This window comes from Chiloscyllium plagiosum, unplaced genomic scaffold, assembly GCF_037043375.1.
Source record: "Chiloscyllium plagiosum isolate Xiang-an unplaced genomic scaffold, Cpla_swu_hap1 HiC_scaffold_14, whole genome shotgun sequence".
Lineage (NCBI taxonomy): Eukaryota > Metazoa > Chordata > Chondrichthyes > Orectolobiformes > Hemiscylliidae > Chiloscyllium > Chiloscyllium plagiosum.
Window position 1 is genome coordinate 20514609 of NW_028270152.1, and position 23037 is coordinate 20537645.

The 23037-nt window shown below is 43.3% G+C and overlaps 1 protein-coding gene across 4 annotated transcripts in view; it reads right to left on the minus strand.

Annotated features, from left to right (window-relative positions):
- slc26a6.2 (solute carrier family 26 member 6, tandem duplicate 2) overlaps positions 1-23037 on the minus strand; it is a 165086-nt gene that overhangs the window by 16374 nt on the left and 125675 nt on the right. For all 4 annotated transcript variants that reach the window (XM_043707735.2, XM_043707737.2, XM_087994124.1 and 1 more), the window contains 6 exons: positions 22138-22233; positions 18256-18362; positions 16562-16631; positions 10238-10330; positions 4055-4171; positions 137-379 (listed from right to left, as the gene is read on the minus strand). In XM_043707735.2, the coding sequence (XP_043563670.2) occupies positions 137-379; positions 4055-4171; positions 10238-10330; positions 16562-16631; positions 18256-18362; positions 22138-22233 (726 nt within the window). The remainder of the gene's footprint in view (positions 1-136; positions 380-4054; positions 4172-10237; positions 10331-16561; positions 16632-18255; positions 18363-22137; positions 22234-23037) is intronic.

The window sequence follows — 23037 nt, forward strand, 5'->3', positions numbered from 1 at the left end:
TTGACATGATTGCTTGGTGCAGCAATCTGGTGTCAAAAGTGAAAATTAACATTTCTTGTTTAGGCGTCTCTTATTTTGTTGAGTATAAAGTTCACAATTAGAGTCAAAATAGAATGAAGTTTGAGGCCTGTCTTACATTTCTCAAAATCTTGATGCAGACGCTATCCACAAAGTTGACAGGACTAAAGTCAAGTATGAGGGAATGAACATCGGGTTTTTGAAGACCAAGAGACTCCAGGCTGAGCTCCTCCGGCTTTTTGCTGACTTTAGATGGCGAGTCAAAGTCCGAATTTATTTCTAAGCTGATAGAGTTGTCGTTACCAATATTCTCAGTGATGGTGGCTGGGCCATCAGTTCCTGATTCAAAGATTTTCTGTTGCTGGAGAGAGGTTGATATTTTGTGTTTAAAATATTGTTATAATGTGCAACACCTAATAGTATATTCAATATTCCACAGTCATAATAACATAACGTGATAGGAAGGAGTGAAGAAATGTCTGCTTTTCCACCCCAACCATTTCCAGTGTCTATATACTGGTAAACCACAGACTCATTTTCCCCTGTATTTAACTTGTGCCTCAGTGGGAAGTGGTGGCCTTGTAGTATTATCATTGACTTGGTAATCCAGACACCCAGATAAAATTCTGGAGACCTAGGTTCAAATCACACCATGTCAAATGTGCATTCAATAAAAGTCTGGGAATTAAGAGTCTAACGGTGACCATGAATTCATTGTTGAATGTCGGAAAACTCCATCTGGTTCACTAATGTCACTTAGGGGAGAAAAATGCTATCCTTACCTGATTTGGCCTATATGTGACTCCAAACCCACAGTAGTGTGGTTGACTCTTAACTGCCCTCTGGGCAATTAGGGACAGGCAATAAGTGCTCGCCTAGTCAGCAACACCCTCATCCCAGGAATGAATGTAAAAGAATGAAAAGTTTTTCAGAACTTTGTTTAAAAAAAAGTTGCTAGATGAATCCTCAAACCATAGTTTCATATTATTAACATCAACAGTCCACTCTATAGTGTGGAGAAAGTGAGGTCTGCAGATGTTGGAGATCAGAGCTGAAAATGTGTTGCTGGAAAAGCGCAGCAGGTCAGGCAGCATCCAGGGAACAGGAGAATCGACGTTTCGGGCATAAGCCCTTCTTCAGGAATGAGGAAAGTTTGTCCAGCAGGCTAAGATAAAAGGTAGGGAGGAGGGACTTGGGGGAGGGGCGTCAGAAATGTGATAGGTGGAAAGAGGTCAAGGTGAGGGTGATAGGTCAGACTGGGGTGGGGGTGGAGAGGTCAGGAAGAAGATTGCAGGTTAGGAAGGTGGTGCTGAGTTCGATGGATTTGACTGAGACAAGGTGGGGGGAGGGGAAATGAGGAAACTGGTGAAATCCGAGTTCATCCCTTGTGGTTGGAGGGTTCCTAGGCGGAAGATGACGCGCTCTTCCTCCAACCGTCGTGTTGTTGTGGTCTGGCGATGGAGGAGTCCAAAGACCTGCATATCCTTGGTGGAGTGGGAGGGGGAGTTGAAGTGTTGAGCCACAGGCTGGTTAGGTTGGTTGGTCCAGGTGTCCCAGAGGTGTTCTCTGAAACGCTTCGCAAGTAGGCGGCCTGTCTCCCCAATATAGAGGAGGCCACATCGGGTACAGAGGATGCAATAGATGATGTGTGTGGAGGTGCAGGTGAATCTGTGGCGGATATGGAAGTTTCCTTTGGGGCCTTGGAGGGAGGTGAGGGGGGAGGTGTGGGCGCAAGTCTCGCACCTCCTGCGGTTGCAGGGGAAGGTGCCGGGAGTGGAGGTTGGGTTGGTGGGGGGTGTGGATCTGACGAGGGAGTCACGGAGGGAGTGGTCTTTATGGAATGCTGATAGGGGAGGGGAGGGAAATATATCCTTGGTGGTGGGGTCCGTTTGGAGGTGGCGGAAATGACGGCGGATGATGCGCTGTACATGGAGATTGGTGGGGTGGTAGGTGAGGATCAATGGGGTTCTGTCCTGGTGGCGGTTGGAGGGACGGGGCTCAAGAGCGGAGGAGCGGGAAGTGGAAGAGATGCGGTGGAGGGCATTGTCGACCACGTCGGGGGGGGGGGAAATTGCGGTCCTTGAAGAAGGAGGCCATCTGTGTTGTACGTTTTTGGAACTGGTCCTCCTGGGAGCAGATGCGGCGGAGACGAAGGAATTGGGAGAATGGGATAGCATTTTTACAGGGGGCAGGGTGGGAGGAGGTGTAGTCCAGGTAGCTGTGGGAGTCGGTCAGTTTGTAGTAGATGTCCGTGTTGATTCGATCGCCTGAGATAGAAATAGAAAGGTCGAGGAAGGGGAGGGAGGAATCTGAGACTGTCCAGGTGAATTTGAGATCGGGGTGGAAGGTGTTGAAGTGGATGAACTGTTCAACCTCCTCGTGGGAGCACGAGGCGGCACCGATACAGTCATCGATGTAGCGGAGGAAAAGGTGGGAGGTGGGGCCAGTGTAGTTGCGGAAGATGGACTGTTCCACATATCCTACGAAGAGGCAGGCATAGCTGGGGCCCATGCGGGTGCCCATGGCTACTCCTTTCGTTTGGAGGAAGTGGGAGGATTGGAAAGAGAAGTTGTTCAGGGTGAGGACCAGTTCAGTCAGTCGAAGGAGGGTGTCAGTGGAAGGGTACTGGTTGGTACGGCGGGAAAAGAAGAAGCAGAGGGCTTTGAGTCCTTCTTGATGGGGGATGGAGGTGTACAGGGACTGGATGTCCATGGTGAAGATAAGGCGTTGGGGACCGGGGAAGCGAAAATCATGGAGGAGGTGGAGGGCATGGGTGGTGTCCCGAACGTAGGTGGGGAGTTCTTGGACTAAGGGGGACAGGACCGTGTTGAGGTATGCGGAGATGAGTTCGGTGGGGCAGGAGCAGGCGGAGACAATGGGTCGGCCGGGGCAGTCAGGTTTGTGGATTTTGGGTAGGGGGTAGAAGTGGGCGCTGCGGGGTTGTGGGACTATGAGGTTGGAGACGGTGGATGGGAGATCCCCCGAGGTGATGAGGTTATGGATGGTCTGGGAGATGATGGTTTGGTGGTGGGGGGTGGGGGTCATGGTCAAGGGGGCAGTAGGAGGAGGTATCTGCGAGCTGGCATTTGGCCTCAGTGGTGTAAAGGTCGGTGCGCCAAACTACTACCGCGCCTCCCTTGTCTGCTGGTTTGATAGTGAGGTTGGGGTTGCAACGGAGGGAGTGGAGGGCTGCGCGTTCCGAGGGTGAGAGGTTGGAGTGGGTGAGAGGGGTGGGGGAGTTCAGGTGGCGGTTAATATTGCGGCGGCAGTTGGCTATGAAGAGGTCGAGAGCAGGTAGGAGGCCAGCATGGGGTGTCCAGGTGGATGGGGTGTGTTGGAGGCATGAGAAGGGGTCGTCAGAGGGTGGGCGAGAGACTTGGTTGAAGAAGTAGGCGCGGAGGCGAAGGCGGCGGAAGAATTGTTCGATGTCACGCCGTGTGTTGAATTCATTAATCCGAGAGCGTAGGGGAATGAAGGTGAGGCCTCTGCTGAGGACTGATCTTTCATCCTCAGACTTTCCTCATTCCTGAAGAAGGGCTTATGCCCGAAACGTCGATTCTCCTGTTCCCTGGATGCTGCCTGACCTGCTGTGCTTTTCCAGCAACACACTCTATAGTGTGTCTTATCTTGTAGAAAATATTCATGATTACACTCCTTTTGTAATGAGTATTGTATTTAAAGCCTGATGGCAGTGGTTATGAGGTGCATGGTTTCCTTTGGTCCTGTAATATTTCTATATGAATGTGGAGCATTATCCAAGTTGATTAGAGAAAATCTATAACTAGTGTATTTCCATTCAATGACTCATGCATGTAATGTCTTATACTGATAAAGGCAGTCACAAGCTATTCCCGGTCCTGCCTAGCTTTGAAGAACATGACAGTAAAAACAGGTAGGCTTCTCCAAAGTGTTCAAGGACAAAGTCCTGTGAAGGAGATAATCTAATACTATTTAAATAGAAGAAGGAAAAATAAGAAGTGACTTGGAGAAAGAGAGAGAACTATTTGTTTATTGTAATTTAGTGGAATGTTTCTACCTTTTGCTCTTTCTTGGCTTTTTTCTTATCCTTCTTTTCCTGCTTTTTCAATTTGTTCTTAAGTGCCATGATTCTTTTCTTCTTTTTCAAAATGAGTTTACTGACATTAATTCCAGTCTGCAAACCAAAGGAAAAATGGATTATGAATACTGCATTGCTGACATGAGGTGTTAACACAGATTACAAATTGTCATTTGATAGTACAGAGCTTGAAATTTTCTGATTTTCTGAAAAATGATTGATTTCAATGAAGCTTTGTGTTTTGTAGTTATTAGGAGAATTCATAATAATTGTCAATATAAAGCAAAAACAACTACTTTATACTGAACGAGAATGGGACTGCCATAATATTAAGAGTTTAGATGGAGAGGAATTTGTTAAGTGTGTATAAGAAAATTTTCTGATTCAGTATGTGGATGTACGTACTAGAGAAGGCTCAAACATTGACCTACTCTTTGGAAGTAAGCTGAAAAATGTGTTGCTGGAAAAGTGCAGCAGGTCAGGCAGCATCCAAGGAGCAGGAGAATCGACATTTCGGGCATAAGCCCTTCTTCAGGAATGAGGAGGGTGTGCCAAGCAGGCTAAGATAAAAGGTAGGGAGGAGGGACTTGGGGGAGGGGTGTTGGGAATGCGATAGGTGGAAGGAGGTAAAGGTGAGGGTGATAGGCCGGAGAGGGGGTAGGGGCAGAGAGGTCGGGAAAAAGATTGAAGGTCAAGAAGGCGGTGCTGAGTCCGAGGGTTGGGACTGAGATAAGGTGGGGGGAGGGGAAATGAGGAAGCTGGAGAAATCTGCATTCATCCCTTGTGTTTGGAGGGTTCCTAGGCGGAAGATGAGGCGCTCTTCCTCCAGGCGTTGTGTTGCCATGGTCTGGCGATGGAGGAGGCCAAGGACCTGCATGTCCTTGGCGGAGTGGGAGGGGGAGTTGAAGTGTTCAGACACAGGGCGGTTGGGTTGGTTGGTGCGGGTGTCCCAGAGATGTTCTCTGAAACGTTCCGCAAGTAGGCGTCCTGTCTCCCCAATGTACATGGGGCCACATCGGGTGCAGCAGATGCAGTAAATGATGTGTGTGGAGGTGCAGGTGAATTTGTGATGGATATGGAAGGATCCTTTGTGGCCTTGGAGGGAAGTGAGGGGGTAGGTGTGGGCACAAGTTTTGCATTTCTTGCGGTTGCAGGGGAAGGTGCCGGGAGTGGAGGTTGGGTTGGTGGGGGATGTGGACCTGACGAGGGAGTCGTGGAGGGAGTGGCCTTTCCAGAATGCTGATAGGGGAGGGGAGGGAAATAAGGCAGGGCAGTTGACTGAGGTGTCAGTGGAGGAGCACTTTGGGGCCAGTGACCATAATTCCATTAGATTTAAAATAGTGATGGAAAAGGATAGACCAGATCTAAAAGTTGAAGTTCTAAATTGGAGAAAGGCTAATTTTGATGGTATTAGGCAAGAACTTTCGAAAGCTGATTGGGGGCAGATGTTCGCAAGTAAAGGGATGACTGGAAAATGGGAAGCCTTCAGGAATGAGATAACGAGAATCCAGAGAAAGTATATTCCTGTTAGGGTGAAAGGAAAGGCTGGTAGGTATAGGGAATGCTGGATGACTAAAGAAATTGAGGGTTTGGTTAAGAAAAAGAAGGAAGTATATGTCAGGTACAGACAGGCTAGATCGAGTATAAAGGCAGTAGGAGTATACTGAAGTGGGAAATCAGGAGGGCAAAAAGGGGACATGAGATAGCTTTGGCAAATAGAATTAAGGAGAATCCAAAGAGTTTTTATAAGTACATTAAGGACAAAAGGGTAACTAGGGAGAGAATAGCGTCCCTCAAAGCAACGCAACCTTTGTGTGTAGCCACAGAAAATGGGGGAGATACCAAACAAGTATTTTGAATCTGTATTTACTGTGGAAAAGGATATGGAAGGGATAGAATGTAGGAAAATAGAAAATGTCCATATTACAGAGGAGGAAGTGCTGGATGTCTTGAAACGCATAAATTTGGATAAGTCCCCAGGACCAGATCAGGTGTACCCGAGAACTCTTTGGGAAGCTAGAGAAGTGATTGCTGGTCCTCTTGCTGAGATATTTGTATCATCGATAGTCACAGGTGAGGTGCCGGAAGACAGGAGATTGGCAAACATGGTGCCACTGTTTAAGAAGGGTGGTAAGGACAAGCCAGGGGACTGTAGGCCAGTCAGCCTGAGTCGGTGGTGGGGCAAATTGTTGCAGGGAATCCTGAGGGACAGGATGTACATGTATTTGGAAAGGCAAGGACTGATTAGGGATAGTCAACATGGCTTTGCGCGTGGGAAATCATGTCTCACAAACTTGATTTAGATTTTTGAAGAAGTAACAAAGAGGATTGATGAGGGCAGAGCAGTAGACATGATCTATATGGACTTCAGTAAGGCATTTGACAAGGTTCCCCATGGGAGACTGATTAGCAAGGTTAGATCTCATGGAATACAGGGAGAACTAGCCATTTGGATACAGAACTGGCTCAAAGGTAGAAGACAGAGGGTGGTGGTGGAGGGTTGTTTTTCAGACTGGGGGCCTGTGACCAGTGGAGTGCCACAAGGATCGGCGCTGTGTCCGCTACTTTTTGTCATTTACATAAATGATTTGGATGTGAGCATAAGAGGTATAAGTTAGTAAAATGTAGATGACACCAAAATTGGAGGTGTAGTGGACAGCAAAGAGGGTTACCTCAGATTACAACAAGATCTGGACGAGATGGGCAAATGGGCTGAGAAGTAGCAGATGGAGTTTAATTCCGATAAATGCGAGGTGTTGCATTTTGGGAAAGCAAATCTTAGCAGGACTTATACACTTAATGGTAAGGTCCTAGGGAGTGTTGCTAAAGAAAGAGATCTTGGAGTGCAGGTTCATAACTCCTTGAAAGTGGAGTCTCAGGTAGATAGGATAGTAAAGTAGGCGTTTAGTTTGCTTTCCTCTATTGGTCAGAGTATTGAGTACAGGAGTTGGGAGGTCATGTTGCGTCTGTACAGGACATTGGTTAGGCCACTGTTGGAATATTGCATGCAATTCTGGTCTCCTTCCTATCGGAAAGATGTTGTGAAACTTGAAAGGGTTCAGAAAAGATTTACAAGGATGTTGCCAGGGTTTGAGGATTTGAGCTATAGGGAAAGACTAAACAGGCTGGGGCTGTTTCCTCTGGAACTTCAGAGGTTGAGGGGTGACCTTATAGAGGTTTACAAAATCAGGAAGGGCATGGATAGGGTAAACAGACAAAATATTTTCCCTGGTGTGGGGGAATCCAGAACTAGATGGCATAGATTTAGGGTGAGAAGGGAAAGATATAAAAGAGACCTAAGAGGCAACGTTTTCACATGGAGAGTGGTACATGTATGGAATGAGCTACCAGAGGAAGTGGTAGAGGCTGATAAAATTACAACATTTAAGAGGCATTTGGATGGGTATATAAATATGAAGGGTTTGGAGGGATATGGGTCAGGTGCTGGCAGGTGGGACTAGATTGGGTTGGAATATCTGGTCGGCATGGACAAGTTGGACCGAAAGGTCTGTTTCCATGCTGTACATCTCTATGACTCTAAGAGAATGCTGATTGGTTGGAAGTGGATTAGGATTGTTGAGGTATTTCCAGGGAGAATGCACTTGTGATAATGACTGACAGTTGGTTAACAAACATTGTCTAAATTTAAACCAGGCAGGTTGACATTGATTGGTCAAGAGACTGCTTTGAGATTTGCATTAGACAATGGGAGGTCACCACCTCTTTTGTTCACATCTTTTTCTGCTCCTAGAAATGGGGACTGTGTACTAATACATGTAAGTGCATGTGTACCACACTGTAAAGAATATAACAGTCTTTAGTTGGTTGTCAGTTATTCTTAGCACATTTGGGATTATTTAGCAAATACTATCCAATTGTGGAATCACTTCACATTTTGTGTTCCTAACATTTGCAAGAACAGGCTGATTGAATATGCTCAGTACTTGCTTGTGGCAAGTGGTCTGCCAGCCTCTGGGACATAGAGCCTTCATACCTGACATCACACTAGCACCGAAATTCATTCCTCCTTTTGTGTAATAGGCAGAGTGTCTTTTTGGTTGGGCTCATGTTGCTACTGCACAGCATCAGTGTCAAACAGCTAGCTTCTCCTGTTGCTGAAAGGCTAAATACCTTAGCCTTCAAGTTTGAAGTAGACTGGACATTTTTTTGGGAACAAGTGTGATGTCCATGAATTTATGTAATATTTTTTCCAACTGATTTGACCAGGATGGCCATTCGTCCCCAGGATAGCTTTGCTATTCCTGTTTCAGCATCATGCCTGAATGGTGAGCAAAAGTCCCCAGTTCTAAGGTTTTTTATTCACCTGTGGGGTGTGGTCACAACCAACTGGTCAGCATTTCTTGCCTGTACCTAGTTGCGTTTGAGAAGGTGGGTGTGAGCTACCTTCTTGAAGTGCTGTAGGTTATGTGCTGTAGGTTAACCCAGATGCCATTAGGGAATGAATTCCAGATTTTTGACCCAGCAACATTGAAGAAACGGAGATATATTTCCAAGTCAGGATGGTGAGTGGCTTGGAGTGGAACTTGCAGATGGGTGGTGTTGTCAAGTATCTGCTGCTCTTGTCTTTCTGGATGGAAGTGGTCATGGGTTTGGAAGGTGCTGTCTAAGGATCTTTGGTGAATTTCTGTGGTGCATCTTGTAGACAGTACATACTGCTGCTACTAAGCGTCAGTGGCAGAGGAATGGATGTGGTGCCAGTCAAGTTTTGTCCTGGATGGTGTCAAGCTTCTTGAGTGTTGTTCAAGCTGCACTCATTCAGGCAAGTGGGGTGTATTGCATCTCACTCCTGACTTGATGTTGTAGCCAACCTTATGGTGACTGGAGCTGTAAAAATCACAACATCTATGTTTACAAATAAAGACAGGCTTGTGATAGATAGTATTGAAGAACTCCCTGGCCAATTCTCAACTCTGATATCAGGCAGAGGGAGCTTAGTGGACTGCTCCATTTCAAAGATGAATTCAAGGATGAGCACAAGATTGGGATGTTTAAGGGATAGATGGTTAGGTGTCATTGCATCCAAGATATATTTCTTATGGTACCCAACAATATGTTTGAGAGAGCTGGGCCTAGCAGCGTTTCCATAGCAACACCATCTTTTTGGGCATGGTGTTGTTTGATCTGAACAAAACTGTACAAGTTGCTGAGTTCATGCGTTGAATGCGCACGAATGCACACTAATTCACACAATGGTGGCAGGTCTAGATTGCCATGATATGATGCAGCAGTGCAAATGTCTACAGCTTCCTTGAGTGGTATTAGTACCAGTGGGGTGAGAGCAATAGGGAACTGACCATTCTTGAAAGCAATTTCCAAACTTTTTTCTGGCGATCTTGAGCTGTCCCTCATTTGAGCTGTTGGGTTCTCCTCAGGGCCTAAGTCATACTTATTTTGCAGTTGCCTTGAAAGAAATCTACGAGACCAATCCTCGCCGTCTTGAGCAATGGTTGTTACCTTGTCATGCAATGACACTGTCAGCCTCATTCCAGCTTCTCAGAAGTTGCCTACTCTCATTGGCAAGGTGGAAGAAGCCTGCAACATGGCTGCCATCTGTCATTATCTTTGGTGCCAGGAAGGAACACCCACCTCCTGGAAGCGCTTAGCGTCTCTAATTAGGCACAAAGCTCACCTCCTGGCCCATTCGGCAACTTACAGTTAAAAACAGGAATGCAGACTTTGGAATGAATCTGAAAGTTAGGTTCCTGACCACACTGAAAATCTGGCCTTATACGTCTCAATTGTTGGCCCAAACCTCTACCTTACTGGGCTAAATAAAATAGCCACTATGCTGTCATACTCACAGATGAAGCCTACATTATCCATTATTTTCATCATTTTTAACCTGTTTTATTACCCTGCAATTAAAATGAACTTAATTCCACAGAATACAAAGACCAAAGAATTCTTGTCATCATCCTCTGAATGCTGTATTAATGATTGTCTCATCAAAGGTTGGGAGGGAAAGGTTAACCCATTTCTGCCTGAGTTGAGTGTTTGAAAAAGCTGTTTGTCTGGATTTGCAGTCAAGTTGAAGCAGAGATTTGTCCTTGTTTTTGTTTTTTTTTAGTCAAAGTCAGAGCTTTCTTGCTTTCCATGACCAAAATATTAATGACTGTAGATCCTGTAAATTAATTTTCTTACCATCTGCTTCAGAGCTTCTTCATACAACTCAGCATTGGCAAAGTACATGGTCGCAGATGACTGGAAAATTTTGATTCCTGGAATTTCTTTTGCCTGAAAAGAAACCAAAATTAGATTGGAGCAGTTTGAAGCCAAGTTATAATGACAGAAATTCATCATTTTTAATGTATTCATTGGTTGTGGGCATCACTGGCAAGACCAGCATTTATGTCCCATTGATAATTGCCCTGGAACTGTGTGGCTTCTCAGGTTATTTCAGAGGGTAGTAGAGTCAACTATATTGCTGTGGGTCTGGAGTCATGCTAGATTGGGTAAGGATGGTAGATTTCCTTCCCTAAAGAACATGAGTGAACCAGATTTTTTTTAACAACAAACAACAATGATTACCAATAGGTTAGATTTTAATTCCAGAGTTTGTTGAATACACTTTAACCAACTTAATCATATTGGGTACAAATAAGATGAATAGCCAAGGTCTTTTTCTAAGGGTAAGGGAGTCCAAAACTACACAGCAGAGGTTTAAGGTGAGGGGCGAGAGTTTTAAAAAGGGCCCGAGGGGCAATTTGTTCACACAGAGGGTGGTGCATGTGTGGAATGAGCTGCCACAGGAAGTGTGTACAATTATAACATGTAAAGGACATTTGGACAGGTACATGGATAAGAAAGGTTTAAAGGGATATGGGCTAAATGCAGGCAAATGGGACTAGTTCAGTTTAGGAAACATGGTCAGCATGGACGAGTTGGACTGAAGGGTCTGTTTCCCTGCTGTATGACTCTATGACTCTAAAACATTTTAACTGTCAGGTAGGTCATGGAGGAAAAGAAGGGAATTGCAGCGATAGAGAGGAAAGTTAGAGAAGGTGGTGGGGAGAAAATTCTGGCAGAATAAATCTAGATTTCTCATGTGGGTTCCAAAGGTGCATTCCTGCTCCGAGTCTCACCTGAGAGGCCCTCCTCATCTTGGCCGCTAGCTTTTATTGAGCAGTCTGCCTATGGTGGGCACTGCATTTTGAACCTACTAACAGCATGGGACCTTTGTTTGCAAGTACTGATGAGGCTGCCACCTGAGAAAATACTGCCCTGGCCCAGTTACAGTTGGTAGCAGATAGAAACTGGTTTGGATGTGGACAGTAATGCTTTGCCCAATGATCTTGACCTTGAGTTCCCTGCAGGTGGGGTTGGTAAAAATCACTCTAGGCAGGGTTAGAAATATCTGCATTGGACCAGAGGTTGGCCAGGTTGTACATTTGATTGCTGAGGTGGCAGATTTGTTCTCATATATTTCATCGCTGTGCTAGGTGACATCATCAGTGAGCCTCCGATGAAGCATTGGTGGTTTGTCTCGCTTGATATTTATGTATCAGGTAGGTCATGGAGGAAAAGAAGGGAATTGCAGCGATAGAGAGGAAAGTTAGAGAAGGTGGTGGGGAGAAAATTCTGGCAGAATAAATCTAGATTTCTGTTGTGGTGTGATGAGTGATATGACTTCCAGCTCTTTTTCTGAGAGATTGGTAAACAGGGTCAAAATCAATGTGTTTGTTGATGCAGTTCTGGTTTGAATGCCAGCTCTCTAGGAATTCCCATGATATCTTTGTTTAGCTGTTCCAGGATGGATGTATTATCACAGTCGAATGGGTGTCCCTCTTTGTCTGTGTGTATGGATAATATTGATAGATGATCATGTCTTTTGGTGGCTAGTTGATGCTCATGTATCCTGGTGGCCAGTTTCCTGCCTGTCTATCCAATGTAATGTTTGTTACAGTCCTTGCAGGGTATTTTGAATATGATGTTCTGCTGGTTGTTGGTACAGGATCTTTTAAAGTTGGCCATATAGCCCTTTGAGCATGCTCTGCTGTTCAGTAGGATCATGACTGATCATCCCACGCAGCTCCCTGTTCCCACTTTCTGCCATATATTTGATCCCTTTAGGACTACGAATTATCTCTATCTCCTTCTTGAAGTCAGTTCATGTTTTGTGGGATGGAATGTCAAAAGGTGATGGTTGAATTTTCCAGTTTTTGAAGTGATCATTACCTCGCACATATGTGGCATGAATATTACTTGCCAATTATTAGCTTAAACAGAACTGTTGTTATAGTATTGCTACTTTTGGACATGCATGCTTTAGTAACGGAGGAGTTGCAAAGCTGCTGAACATTATGTAATCATCAGTAACATCCCAAGTTCTGATCTTGTGATGGAGAAAACATCACTGATGAAGAAGTGGAAAATCATTGGGTCTGGTATATTACCTGGATGAACTTCTGCAGTAGTGTCTTGCAGCTGAGATGTTTGACCTCCAACAGCCACAACAATTTTCCTTTGTGCATGGTATGATAACAACCAGTGGAAAGTTCCCCCTGAGTTCCATTGACTGTGGTTGCTTGGGTGCTGTGATACCGTACTCATTCAAATACTCAGTCAATCACTTTGGTCTATTCAAAAGTTACTAATATATTTGCTTCCATCAGCTTTTCATATTAGCGCATTCCAAATCAAGGCAACTTACTGTGTTTAAAAACATATCTCTTTATGATTAATTACTTACAGTGTGGAAACAGGCCATTCGGCCCAACAAGTCCACACTGATCCGCCAAAGCGCAACCCACCCAGACCCATTCCCCTACATTTATGCCTTCACCTAACACTATGGGCAATTTAGCATGGCCAATTCACCTAAACTGCACATTTTTGGACTGTGGGAGAAAACCAGAGCAAACCCACGCAGACACGGGGAGAATATGCAAACTCCACACAGTCAGTCGCCTGAGATGGGAATTGAACCCGGGTCTCTGGCGCTGTGAGGCAGCAGTGCTAACCACTGTGCCACTGTGCTGCCCATTATTACTCCTGAACTTTTTGCTAATTATCTCAAACATGTGCTCTCTGGTTGCCAATTATCATGCCAACAGAATCAGGTTCTCCCTATTTACTCAATAAATGTTGAGTATCCCAATCAGATCCTCATTTAACCTTTTCCATGAAAGATAATCGTAGCTTCTCTAGTCTCTACATGGAATTGAAATCCTTCATTCCTTGTACTCTCTAGTGTCTCTTTGGCTGCGATGTAAGGTTTCTTTCAGGACCATCCTATCTACTTGTATGTCGAATTTTGATTTGACTCTGTAAGTGAAGGTGGAGACTGGAGACTGTAAGAATTATGAAGATAGCATTAATAAAGGGAAGAGTAGGCAGAGAGCAGATGAGCACAAAAAAACTGGTGGCATGAAATGCATCTACTTTAATGCAAGGAGTATAGTGTGTAAGGCAGATGAACTTAGGGCTTGGATTGGTGCCTGGGAGTATGACGTTATTGCAATCACAGAGACTTAGTTGAAGGAAGGGTATGATGATTGGCAATTAAATGTTCCAGGATATAGACGCTTCAGACAGGACAGGGAGGGATGTAAAAGTGGGGGGGTGGAGTTGTATTGCTGATCAAGGACAATATCACGGCTGTGCTAAAGGAGCACACTATCGAGGTCTTGGGTAGTGAGGCATTATGGGTGGAGCTGAGAAATAAGAAGGATGCAGTCACATTGTTGGGACTGTATTACAGGCCTCCCAACAGTGAGCATGAGGTAGAAGAACAACAGGTAAACAGATTATGGAAAGATGTAGAGGCAATAGGGTAGTGGTGATGGGAGATTTTAATTTTCCCAACATTGACTGGGATACACTTAGCATCAGAGGTCTGGATGGGGTAGAATTTGTAAGAAGTGTCCAGGAGAGTTTTCTAGAGCAGTACATCAATAGTCCGATGAGGGAAGGGGCTATATTGGACCTGGTACTGGGGAACGAGCCAGGACAGGTGGTAGAAGTTGCAGTGGGGGATTTCTTTGGGAACAGTAACCACAATTCTGTAAGTTTTATAATACTCATAGATAAAGAAGAGAGTGGTCCTAAGGGAAGAGTACTAAATTGGGCCAAGGCCAATTATATCAAAATTAGGGAGGAGCTCGGAAATGTGGATCGGACACAGCTATTTGAAGGGAAGTCCACATTTGAGATGTGGGAGGCTTTCAAAGATAGTGCAGGATAGGCATGTCCCGTTGAATGCAAAGGATAGGAATGACAAGATTTGTGAACCGTGGATGACAGGAGAAATTGTATGATAGCCAAGAGGAAAAGGGAAGCATACATAAGGTCCAGGCAGCTAAGAACAGAACAAATCCTGGAAGAGTATCGGAAGAGTAGCACAAATCTTAAACGAGGAATTAAGTGGGCTAAAAGGAGTCATGAAATAACTTTAGCGAGCAGAATTAAGGAGAATCCCAAAGCATTTTATTCTTATATAAGAAGCAAGCGAGTAAATAGAGAAAGGATCGGTCCACTAAAAGATAACTAAGGAAGGCTGTGTGTCGAATCTGAGAGAATGGGTGAGATTCTGAATGATTACTTTGCATCAGTGTTCACTGAGGAGAGGAACATGATGAATGTTGAGATTACAGATAGAGGTTTGATTAGTCTGGATCATGTTGACATAAGTAGGGAAGATGTGTTGGGTAGGCTAGAGATTATTAAAGTGGACAAAACCCCAGGACTGGATGAGATCCATCCCAGGTTGCTGAGGAAGGCGAGAGAGGAAATAGCTAGGGCTCTGACAGATATCTTTGTGGCATCCTTAAGTACAGGTGAGGTGCCGGAGGACTGGAGGGTCGCTCATGTTGTCCCCCTGTACAAGAAGGGTAGTAGGGATATTCCGGGTAACTACAGACCAGTGAGCCTGACATCAGTGGTGGGAAATTTGCTGGAGAGGGTACTGAGGGATAGGATCTATTTATATTTAGAAAAGTTTGGGTGTATCAGTGATAGGCAACATGGTTTTGTGCGGGACAGATCATGCCTTACCAAATTAATAGAGGTCTTCAAGGAAGTGACCAAGTTGATAGATGAAGGAAGGGCTGTTGATGTCATATACATGGACTTTAATAAAGCATTTGATAAGGTTTCTCATGGTAGACTAATGGAGAAAGTGAAGTCATATGGTATGCAGGGTGTTCTAGCTAGGTGGATAAAGAACTGGTTGAGCAACAGGAGACAGAGTAGTAGTTGAAGGGAGTTTCTCGAAATGGAGAAAGGTGACCAATGGTGTTGCACAGGGGTCAGTGTTGGGGCCACTGTTGTTTGTAATATACATAAATGATCTAGAAGAAAGCACTGTTGGTATGATCAGCAAGTTTGCAGATGACACGAATATTGGTGGAGTAGCAGAAAGCATAAGGGACTGTCAGAGAATACAGGAGGATATAGATAGACTGGAGAGTTGAGCGGAAAGGTGGCAGATGGTTTTCAATCCAGACAAATGTGAGGTGATGCATTTAGGCAAGACTAATTCTAGAGTGAATTATACAATGAATGGAAGAGCCTTGGCAAAAGTTGATGGGCAGAGAGATCTGGGGGTGCAAGTCCATTGTACCCTGAAAGTTGCTGCAAAGGTGGATAGAGTGGTCAAGACGGCATATAGTATGCTTGCCTTCATTGGACGGGGTATTGAGTATCAGAGCTGGCAAGTCATGTTAAAATTGTACAAGACATTGGTTCAGCCGCATTTAGAATACTGTGTACAGTTCTGGTCACCACATTACCAAAAGGATGTGGACGCTTTGGAGAGGGTGCAGAGAGGTTTACGAGGATATTGCCTGGTATGGAAGGTGCTAGCTATGAAGAGAGGTTGAGTAGGTTAGGTCTATTTTCATTAGAGAAAAGGAGATTGAGGGGGTACCTGATTGAAGTTTACAAAATCATGAAGGGTATAGACAGGGTGGATAGAGACAATGTTTTTCCCAGGGTGAAGGATTCAATAACGAGAGGTCACACTTTCAAGGTGAAAAGGTAGAAAATTTAAGGGGGATACATGCGGCAAGTACCTCACACAGAGGGTGGTGGGCATTTGGAACGCATTACCAGCAGAGGTGGTAGAGGCAGGCACGGTAGATTCATTTAAGATGCGTCTGGTTAAATGCATGAGTAGGTGGGAAGTAGAGGGATACAGATGCTTAGGAATTGACCGACAGGTTTAGACATTACATTTTGATCAGCTCAGGCTTGGAGGGCCGAAGGGCCTGTTCCTGGGCTGTAAATTTTCTTTGTTCTTTGAAAGGAATATTTGGGACCAGTATGGCACCCAACTTTCCAAGGCCTTACATATTTAACAGCAAATATCATGTGCTTTCAACATTACATTTGGGATTTTTCCATAAAAGTCCTCACTGCCATTGCCTTATATGAGCATTTCCACAATTCTGTGACCCATCCTTTCATTTTTGTTCCCGTAAAACCAATATTTAATATTATTATTGCTGACACTGATCTTCACATTACCTTATCAAACTGGCTGACATCTCTGTAGATATCGGTCTTTGGAATCTGCCCCAGAATTGAATATTTGGGTCTGAAAGAAGAAAGCAGGATACTCATCTCCGGGAGAAATTTAATAAAAATGTAGAAAATGTTAAAGTGACTAAACACATTAGCAAAGCTACTTCTGTGTTGATTGACACAATTGGATCAAGGAAATCTCAGAGTCTTACTGGAAATATCCGAACAATCTGAGTTGCCTTCATCATGTGAACTGTGATAGTGCACCATAGGTTCTCGCCTCGAAGCCTAGCTACCACAACATGTTCTGGAACTGCTGTCATCCATCATTGCAAAGGGCTTGAAGTGACAATGCCATGTAAGTTTCCCAAGGCTATTGGAATTAAAATGGGTGGCACAGTGGCACAGTGGTTAGCACTGCTGCCTCACAGCGCCAGAGACCCGGGTTCAATTCCTGCCTCCAGCAACTGACTGACTGTGTGGAGTTTGCACGTTCTCCCCGTGTCTGTGTGGGTTTCCTTTGGGTCTCCGGTTTCCTCCCACAGTCCAAGGATGAGCAGGTTAGGTGAATTGGCCATGCTAAATTGCCCGTAGTGTTAGGTGAAGGGATAAATGTAGGAGAATGGGTCTGGGTGGGTTGCCCTTCGGCGGGTCAGTGTGGACTTGTTGGGCTGAAGGGCCTGTTTCCACACTGTAACTAAGCTAAGCTAAAATAATGCTAATAGTGAAAGAAGTGGGCGGCATGGTGGCACAGTGGTTAGCACTGCTGCCTCACAATGCCATAGACCCAGGTTCAATTCCTGCCTCTGACATCTGTCTGTGTGGAGTTTACACATTCTCCCTGTGTCTGTGTGAGTTTCCTCCGGGTGTTCTTGTTTCCCCCCACAGTCCAAAAATGTGCAGGTTAGGTGAATTGGCCCTGCTAAATTGCCCGTAGTGTTAGGTGAAGGGGTAAATGTAGGGGAATGGGTCTGGGTGGGTAGCTCTTTGGAGGGTTAGTATGGTCCGAAGGGCCTGTTTCCACGCTGTAGGTAATCTAAGTGATAATTCTATCCAGTTGGCCTTATAATAGGAGGCGCAATTGTACTTATTATGTTGTTGACATAATGAACTGATGCAGTTGCAGCTTTTGCTGAATTATAGCTCATTACCTAGGCACAGGTTGTGGGTTCAAACCCCACTTCAAATGTTTAAATACATCAGTAGTGCTTCAGACACTTCAATGGTTTGTAATATTTTGAAGTATGCCTTCGGCTTAGTGTATTTCAAACATTTCCAGTACTGAATTCTGGACTTACGACCATTAGTAAGCATAGGCTGTGGAAACTCGTAACATTTTCCTACTGCAAAATATTAGCCACCCAGTTGGCTAGAATAACAGCTGGTGTGGCCACAGAAGAGGTGTTCACATAGTCACCCATCAGACTGCTAAACAGCTGATACATCACTGCTTCACACTGTTCACAAAAGAAGAATGCAAATATACAGGAAACAATTACCTCAATCTTTTCATAAAATTATCACTGAATTGGGTTTGAAATAAAGAGTAGCCTTTGCAATTGGACTTAGCACCATTTTAGTCTTCCCTTATATTTTATTACTTCCTAATAAAAAAAATTCTGGTATAAAGAGTGGGAAAATTAAATATAATGCAGCAGAAAGTCATTGGAGCATGTGTTTGTGGCTCAAATACTCACAGTTGTGTCTGGAAGATCACAGTAAGTATTACAAATGCTATGGATGCAGCCAGTCCAAAGTCCATGCCTAATAGTACTGTGAAAATGAGAGTGACAATCCAAACTATCTGCAAGAGAAATACGGTAGGGGTTGTATTAAGGAAAGACAAGGAAAATCTTAATATATATGGCAATTTTTTTGATGCTGGATGTACCAAAGCTCTGTACAGCCAATGAGGTCATTTTTGAAGTGTAGTCACTGTTATGATGCAGACAATTCAAATCAATTTTGTACAGTAAAGTCACACATATTGGTTCAGACACCAGGAACAATACCCTTACTTTATTTCAAAATTATGCCACATGGGCAATTTTCATTCACTTAACAGGGAAGATAGAGCTTTGGTTTAACATCTTCTTTGAAAGATGACAGCTCTGACATTACAATAGTCACACAGCACAGCATTGGATTGTCAATCTTGATCTTTACACTCGAATACTGGAGTGGGACTTGAACCAGGAAGACTGGAGAAAGTGTTATAGTTTGAGCTAGGAAGTCAAAACGTCTAATGTCGTTTAATGTACAGCAGATAATGAGAAAGTCTTGTGTGCCCCCAAGGCACTGTTTAAGAAGGGGAAGAATAATAAAGGAAAAGTTGCCAGTTTCTGTAAACCGGTTCATCATTGAAGATGTGAACTTGTCCACTTTGAGAGAAGAATAGAAAAGCAAGACATAATTTAAATAGAGAGAGAGAGATTGCGCACTGCTGCAGTGCAGGAGATTTGGGTGACTTGTATATCAATCACAAAAGGTTAGAATGCAGGAACAACAAGCAATTAAGAAGGTCAACATTCTGTTGGCCTTTATTTCAGGGTTAGTCTAATTATGTCTTCAAATCCATATTCCTGCCTACTGGGGTAACCTTCACCTCCCCCATTAGTCAAGGATCTATCTATTGCTGCTTTAACACGATGTAATGACCCTGCTTTTACCAGTCTCTGGAGAATAGACTACCAAAGATTCATTAATCTTTTGAGAGAAAATAAATGCTCCTCATCTCAGTCTTAAATGGGCAGGCCCTTCTTTTTAAAATGTGTCCCTTCCCACAAGAGAAAACATCCTTTTAACAATCTTATCAAATCCTTCCAGATCTTATATAAGACCACCTTTCACTCTTCTAAATTCTAATGATGGATGCCCAACAACAACTGTCCAACCTTTCCTCATTGCTCCCTCATTCTACAGGATGAAAATGGTCCCAAGAGCTCGAGATATGGTCTCACCCACACCCTGTATAGCAATAGCAAAATATCCCCAATTTTATATTCCACTCCCCCTACAAGAAACAACAGCATTCTATTTGCTTAATGACATGCTGGATCTGCTAATCACTAATTTTTGTGATTTATGTACCAGGACCCCCAAATTTCTCCATGCCTCTGAATTTTGCATTCTATGTTGTTTTTCTATTCTTCCTGCTAAAGTGGACAAATTTGATTTTCCCATATTATATTCCATCTGCTAACTCTTTTGCCCACTCACTGAACCCATTAACATTCTTTTGCAGATCCTCATGTGTTCTTCACAATTTACTTTTCTACTATCTTTGTGTCATCAGTAAATTTGGCAACCATAAAATTGATCTCTTCAAGAAAAAAATTATTTATATGTTTTATTTGAAGTCCCAACACTGATCTCTATGGCATTCTACCTGTCAGGTCATAGTGTGCAATTTTGGTCGTCTTATCTGAGGAAGGATGTTTTGGATTAGATTAGATTCCCTACAGTGTGGAAACAGGCCCTTCGGCCCAACAAGTCCACATCAACCCTCTGAAGAGCAACCCACCCAGACCCATTCCCCTACATTTACCCGTGACTAATGCACCTAACTCTATGGGCAATTTAGCATGGCCAATTCACCTAACCTGCACATCTTTGGACTGTGGGAGGAAACCGGAGCACCCGGAGGAAACCCATGCAGGCATGGGGAGAATGTGCAAACTCCACGCAGACAGTCACCCAAGGCAGGAATTGAACCCAGGTCCCTGGTGCTGTGAGGTAGCAGTGCTAACCACTGAGCCACTATGCAGTATGGAGGGAGTGCAATGAAGGTTTACCAGACTGATTTCTAATAGGGCAGGACTGAAATTATGAAGAGAAACTGGATTGGTTAGGACTGTGTTCACTGGAGTTCAGAAGAAAGTTGGGGGGAGAGCACAGACAAACGTAAAAAGTTCTAACAGGACTTCAGGGGAAATGCAGGAAAAATGCTCCTGATTACTGGTCTGTCCAGAATCTAAGGTCATGCTCTAATGATATCCCTGCTGCAAAAAGGAGTTTAGCCCAAAACATTGAACATTTTCAGGGTATAGTTCACAGGGCTAAAGGTAGCTAAGGGTGTGGGAGAAAACATGAACATGGCACTGTGTTAGATGATCAGCCATGATCATATTGAATGATGGAACAATCTCAAAGGATTGAATGGCCTACTGCCCTTCTTATTTCCTATGTTATGATGCTTCTATTTTGCCAACACTTTTGTGTCTATGTCTATTTCCTGTTAGCTAACTAATGCTCTATATAATATGTTACCCTCTACACCATGAGCTATTGTGTATTAATTTTTTTAATTGATCATTTGGAAATCTAAGTACAGCATATCCATAAGTTCCCAATTATCCATATTGCTTGTTACTTCCTCAAAGAACATCAATACGTTAGTCAATCATGATTTCCTTTTCAAGAACCATGCTGATACTGCCTGATTGCATTGAGAGTTTCTAATTTCTCCACTATAGCCTTCTGAATAATAGATGCTAACATTTACCCTGTGACCGATGTTAAGCTAACTGTAATGTGGTTCTCTTCTCTATTTCATAGTCTCCTTTCTCGAATAGAGCCACAATCACTCTTTTTCAATCTGGGTTCTTTCCAGAATCTAGAAATTTTAGAAAATTAAAACCAAGACATCTACTATCTCAACTTGTGGAAACTTGTCAACTTTTAATTCAAAAAACTTCCTCAGAACCCAACCCCAGGTGATCATAATTATTTTAGTTTCATCTCCTGATTCAAAATTATTTCTGGGATATTATTTGTATCCTCCACAGTGAAGACAGGCTCAAAATGCCAGTTCAATTCATCTTCTATCTCCTTATCTGTCATTATTAATTCCCTAGACTCATACGCTAGAGGATTAATACTCACTTAACTCACTCTATTTCTTATACATAACTCTTTAGAAGAGTATAACTATTTTTACATGTAGAAACATTTACGATCTGTTGTAATATTTCTAGCTAGCTTTTTCTTGTAATTGTTTCTCCTCCCACATATTAATCGTTATATTATTCTTTTCTGCTCTTTATATTCCATCTAATCTTCTGACCTACTGCTCAGGTATGATTTGTGGAATCATACAACTTTTCTTTCAATTTGATAATACTTTAACATCAGTTGTTAGTTGCACATGGTATGACTTAGAGTTTTTTTCTTCTTAGTGGGACGATTTCTCTACTGACCTTAACTTAATTTCTCAGATCAGTTTAGCCAGTTTATTCTTCAGGCCATCATTTTTGAGGATCCAGTGCCTATGACTGATCTGGTCTTTGCAGGTAGGCCTTACCTGCCTCTTTCTGTGAGGTGAGTTAGTGCATAGCTGTCTCAATATTATACTTTATTCTGGAAAAGTGTTTAAGAGTTTGATTTCTCAGTTTAAAGAGTGCCTTCCCCCGATTCACCATGTAATTCATTTATTGTCCCATGGGCATAAAGAACATTGTTAATCCAGAAGGAAGTTGAGGAACACTGCATCCAGTCTGTTTTGTGGTGGCACTAGAAACAGTAAAGTCTACAGTGACAAAGATAACCAAGAGTCTATTTAAAAATATTTGAACTCTTACCAGATCAATTTTGTTAGTCCTCCAGAAATGGCAAATATCAGTGACCTGTTCAAACATCCCCTTGAGATTGATGATGACAATTGATGCTAAAACAGCCTGTGCAGAAGAGAGTCACAAAGCTTAATGAACATCTTAGATGATATGTCTATCCAACTATTACAAATATTTCACTATCATTACTTGCATTTTTTTTCAAGCTAGGAATCTTGCTGGGGTTTAATAATTAAGTCATATAATTTATAGGTCTTAACAATGAAGGTCCTTCTCAGTCAGTCAGAAAGGGAAACAATGTAAACGAAAGCAAATGGAACACAGCAGCTAAATGTAACTCAATACAATCTAATGATTTCTCAGTTAACTGAGCTCATTATTTTCTCCCTTTAGTATCTCTTATGACGTTGTTGGTCACTGTTGTTCTGTGCCAGCTGTAAGGAATCTTGTGAGAGTAGGAAAGACTAGACTGTTGATTTTGATTTCAATCTGTGTGAGAAGACGGCTCAGGCTTGGACCTTCTGATGTTCTCCTGTGAATGCTCAATTTACTCTGTGCCTGATTATTTCGAATGGGCAAATGCTTTAAAAAAGCACTCCTGTAAACATAGCTTCAGCACGTTAGGCTTGTGTGTGTGAACTTCCCCACTCGGAAGTTTTATATTCTAGCCTCCAGCTGGTATGTGGAGAGTGGGAATGCAGTAGAATGAAGTGTAGGAAATAGTCTAACCCTTGGCTAACATGGTATTACATATAATAAAAGAAAATGCAGATGTTGGAAATCTAAAACAAAAACAAAAATTGCTGGAGAAACCTCAGCAGGTCTGGCAGCATCTGTGAAGAGGAAGCAGAGTTAACATTGAATCCAGTGACCCTTCTTCAGAACATCTATGCATGGTATCTCAATACA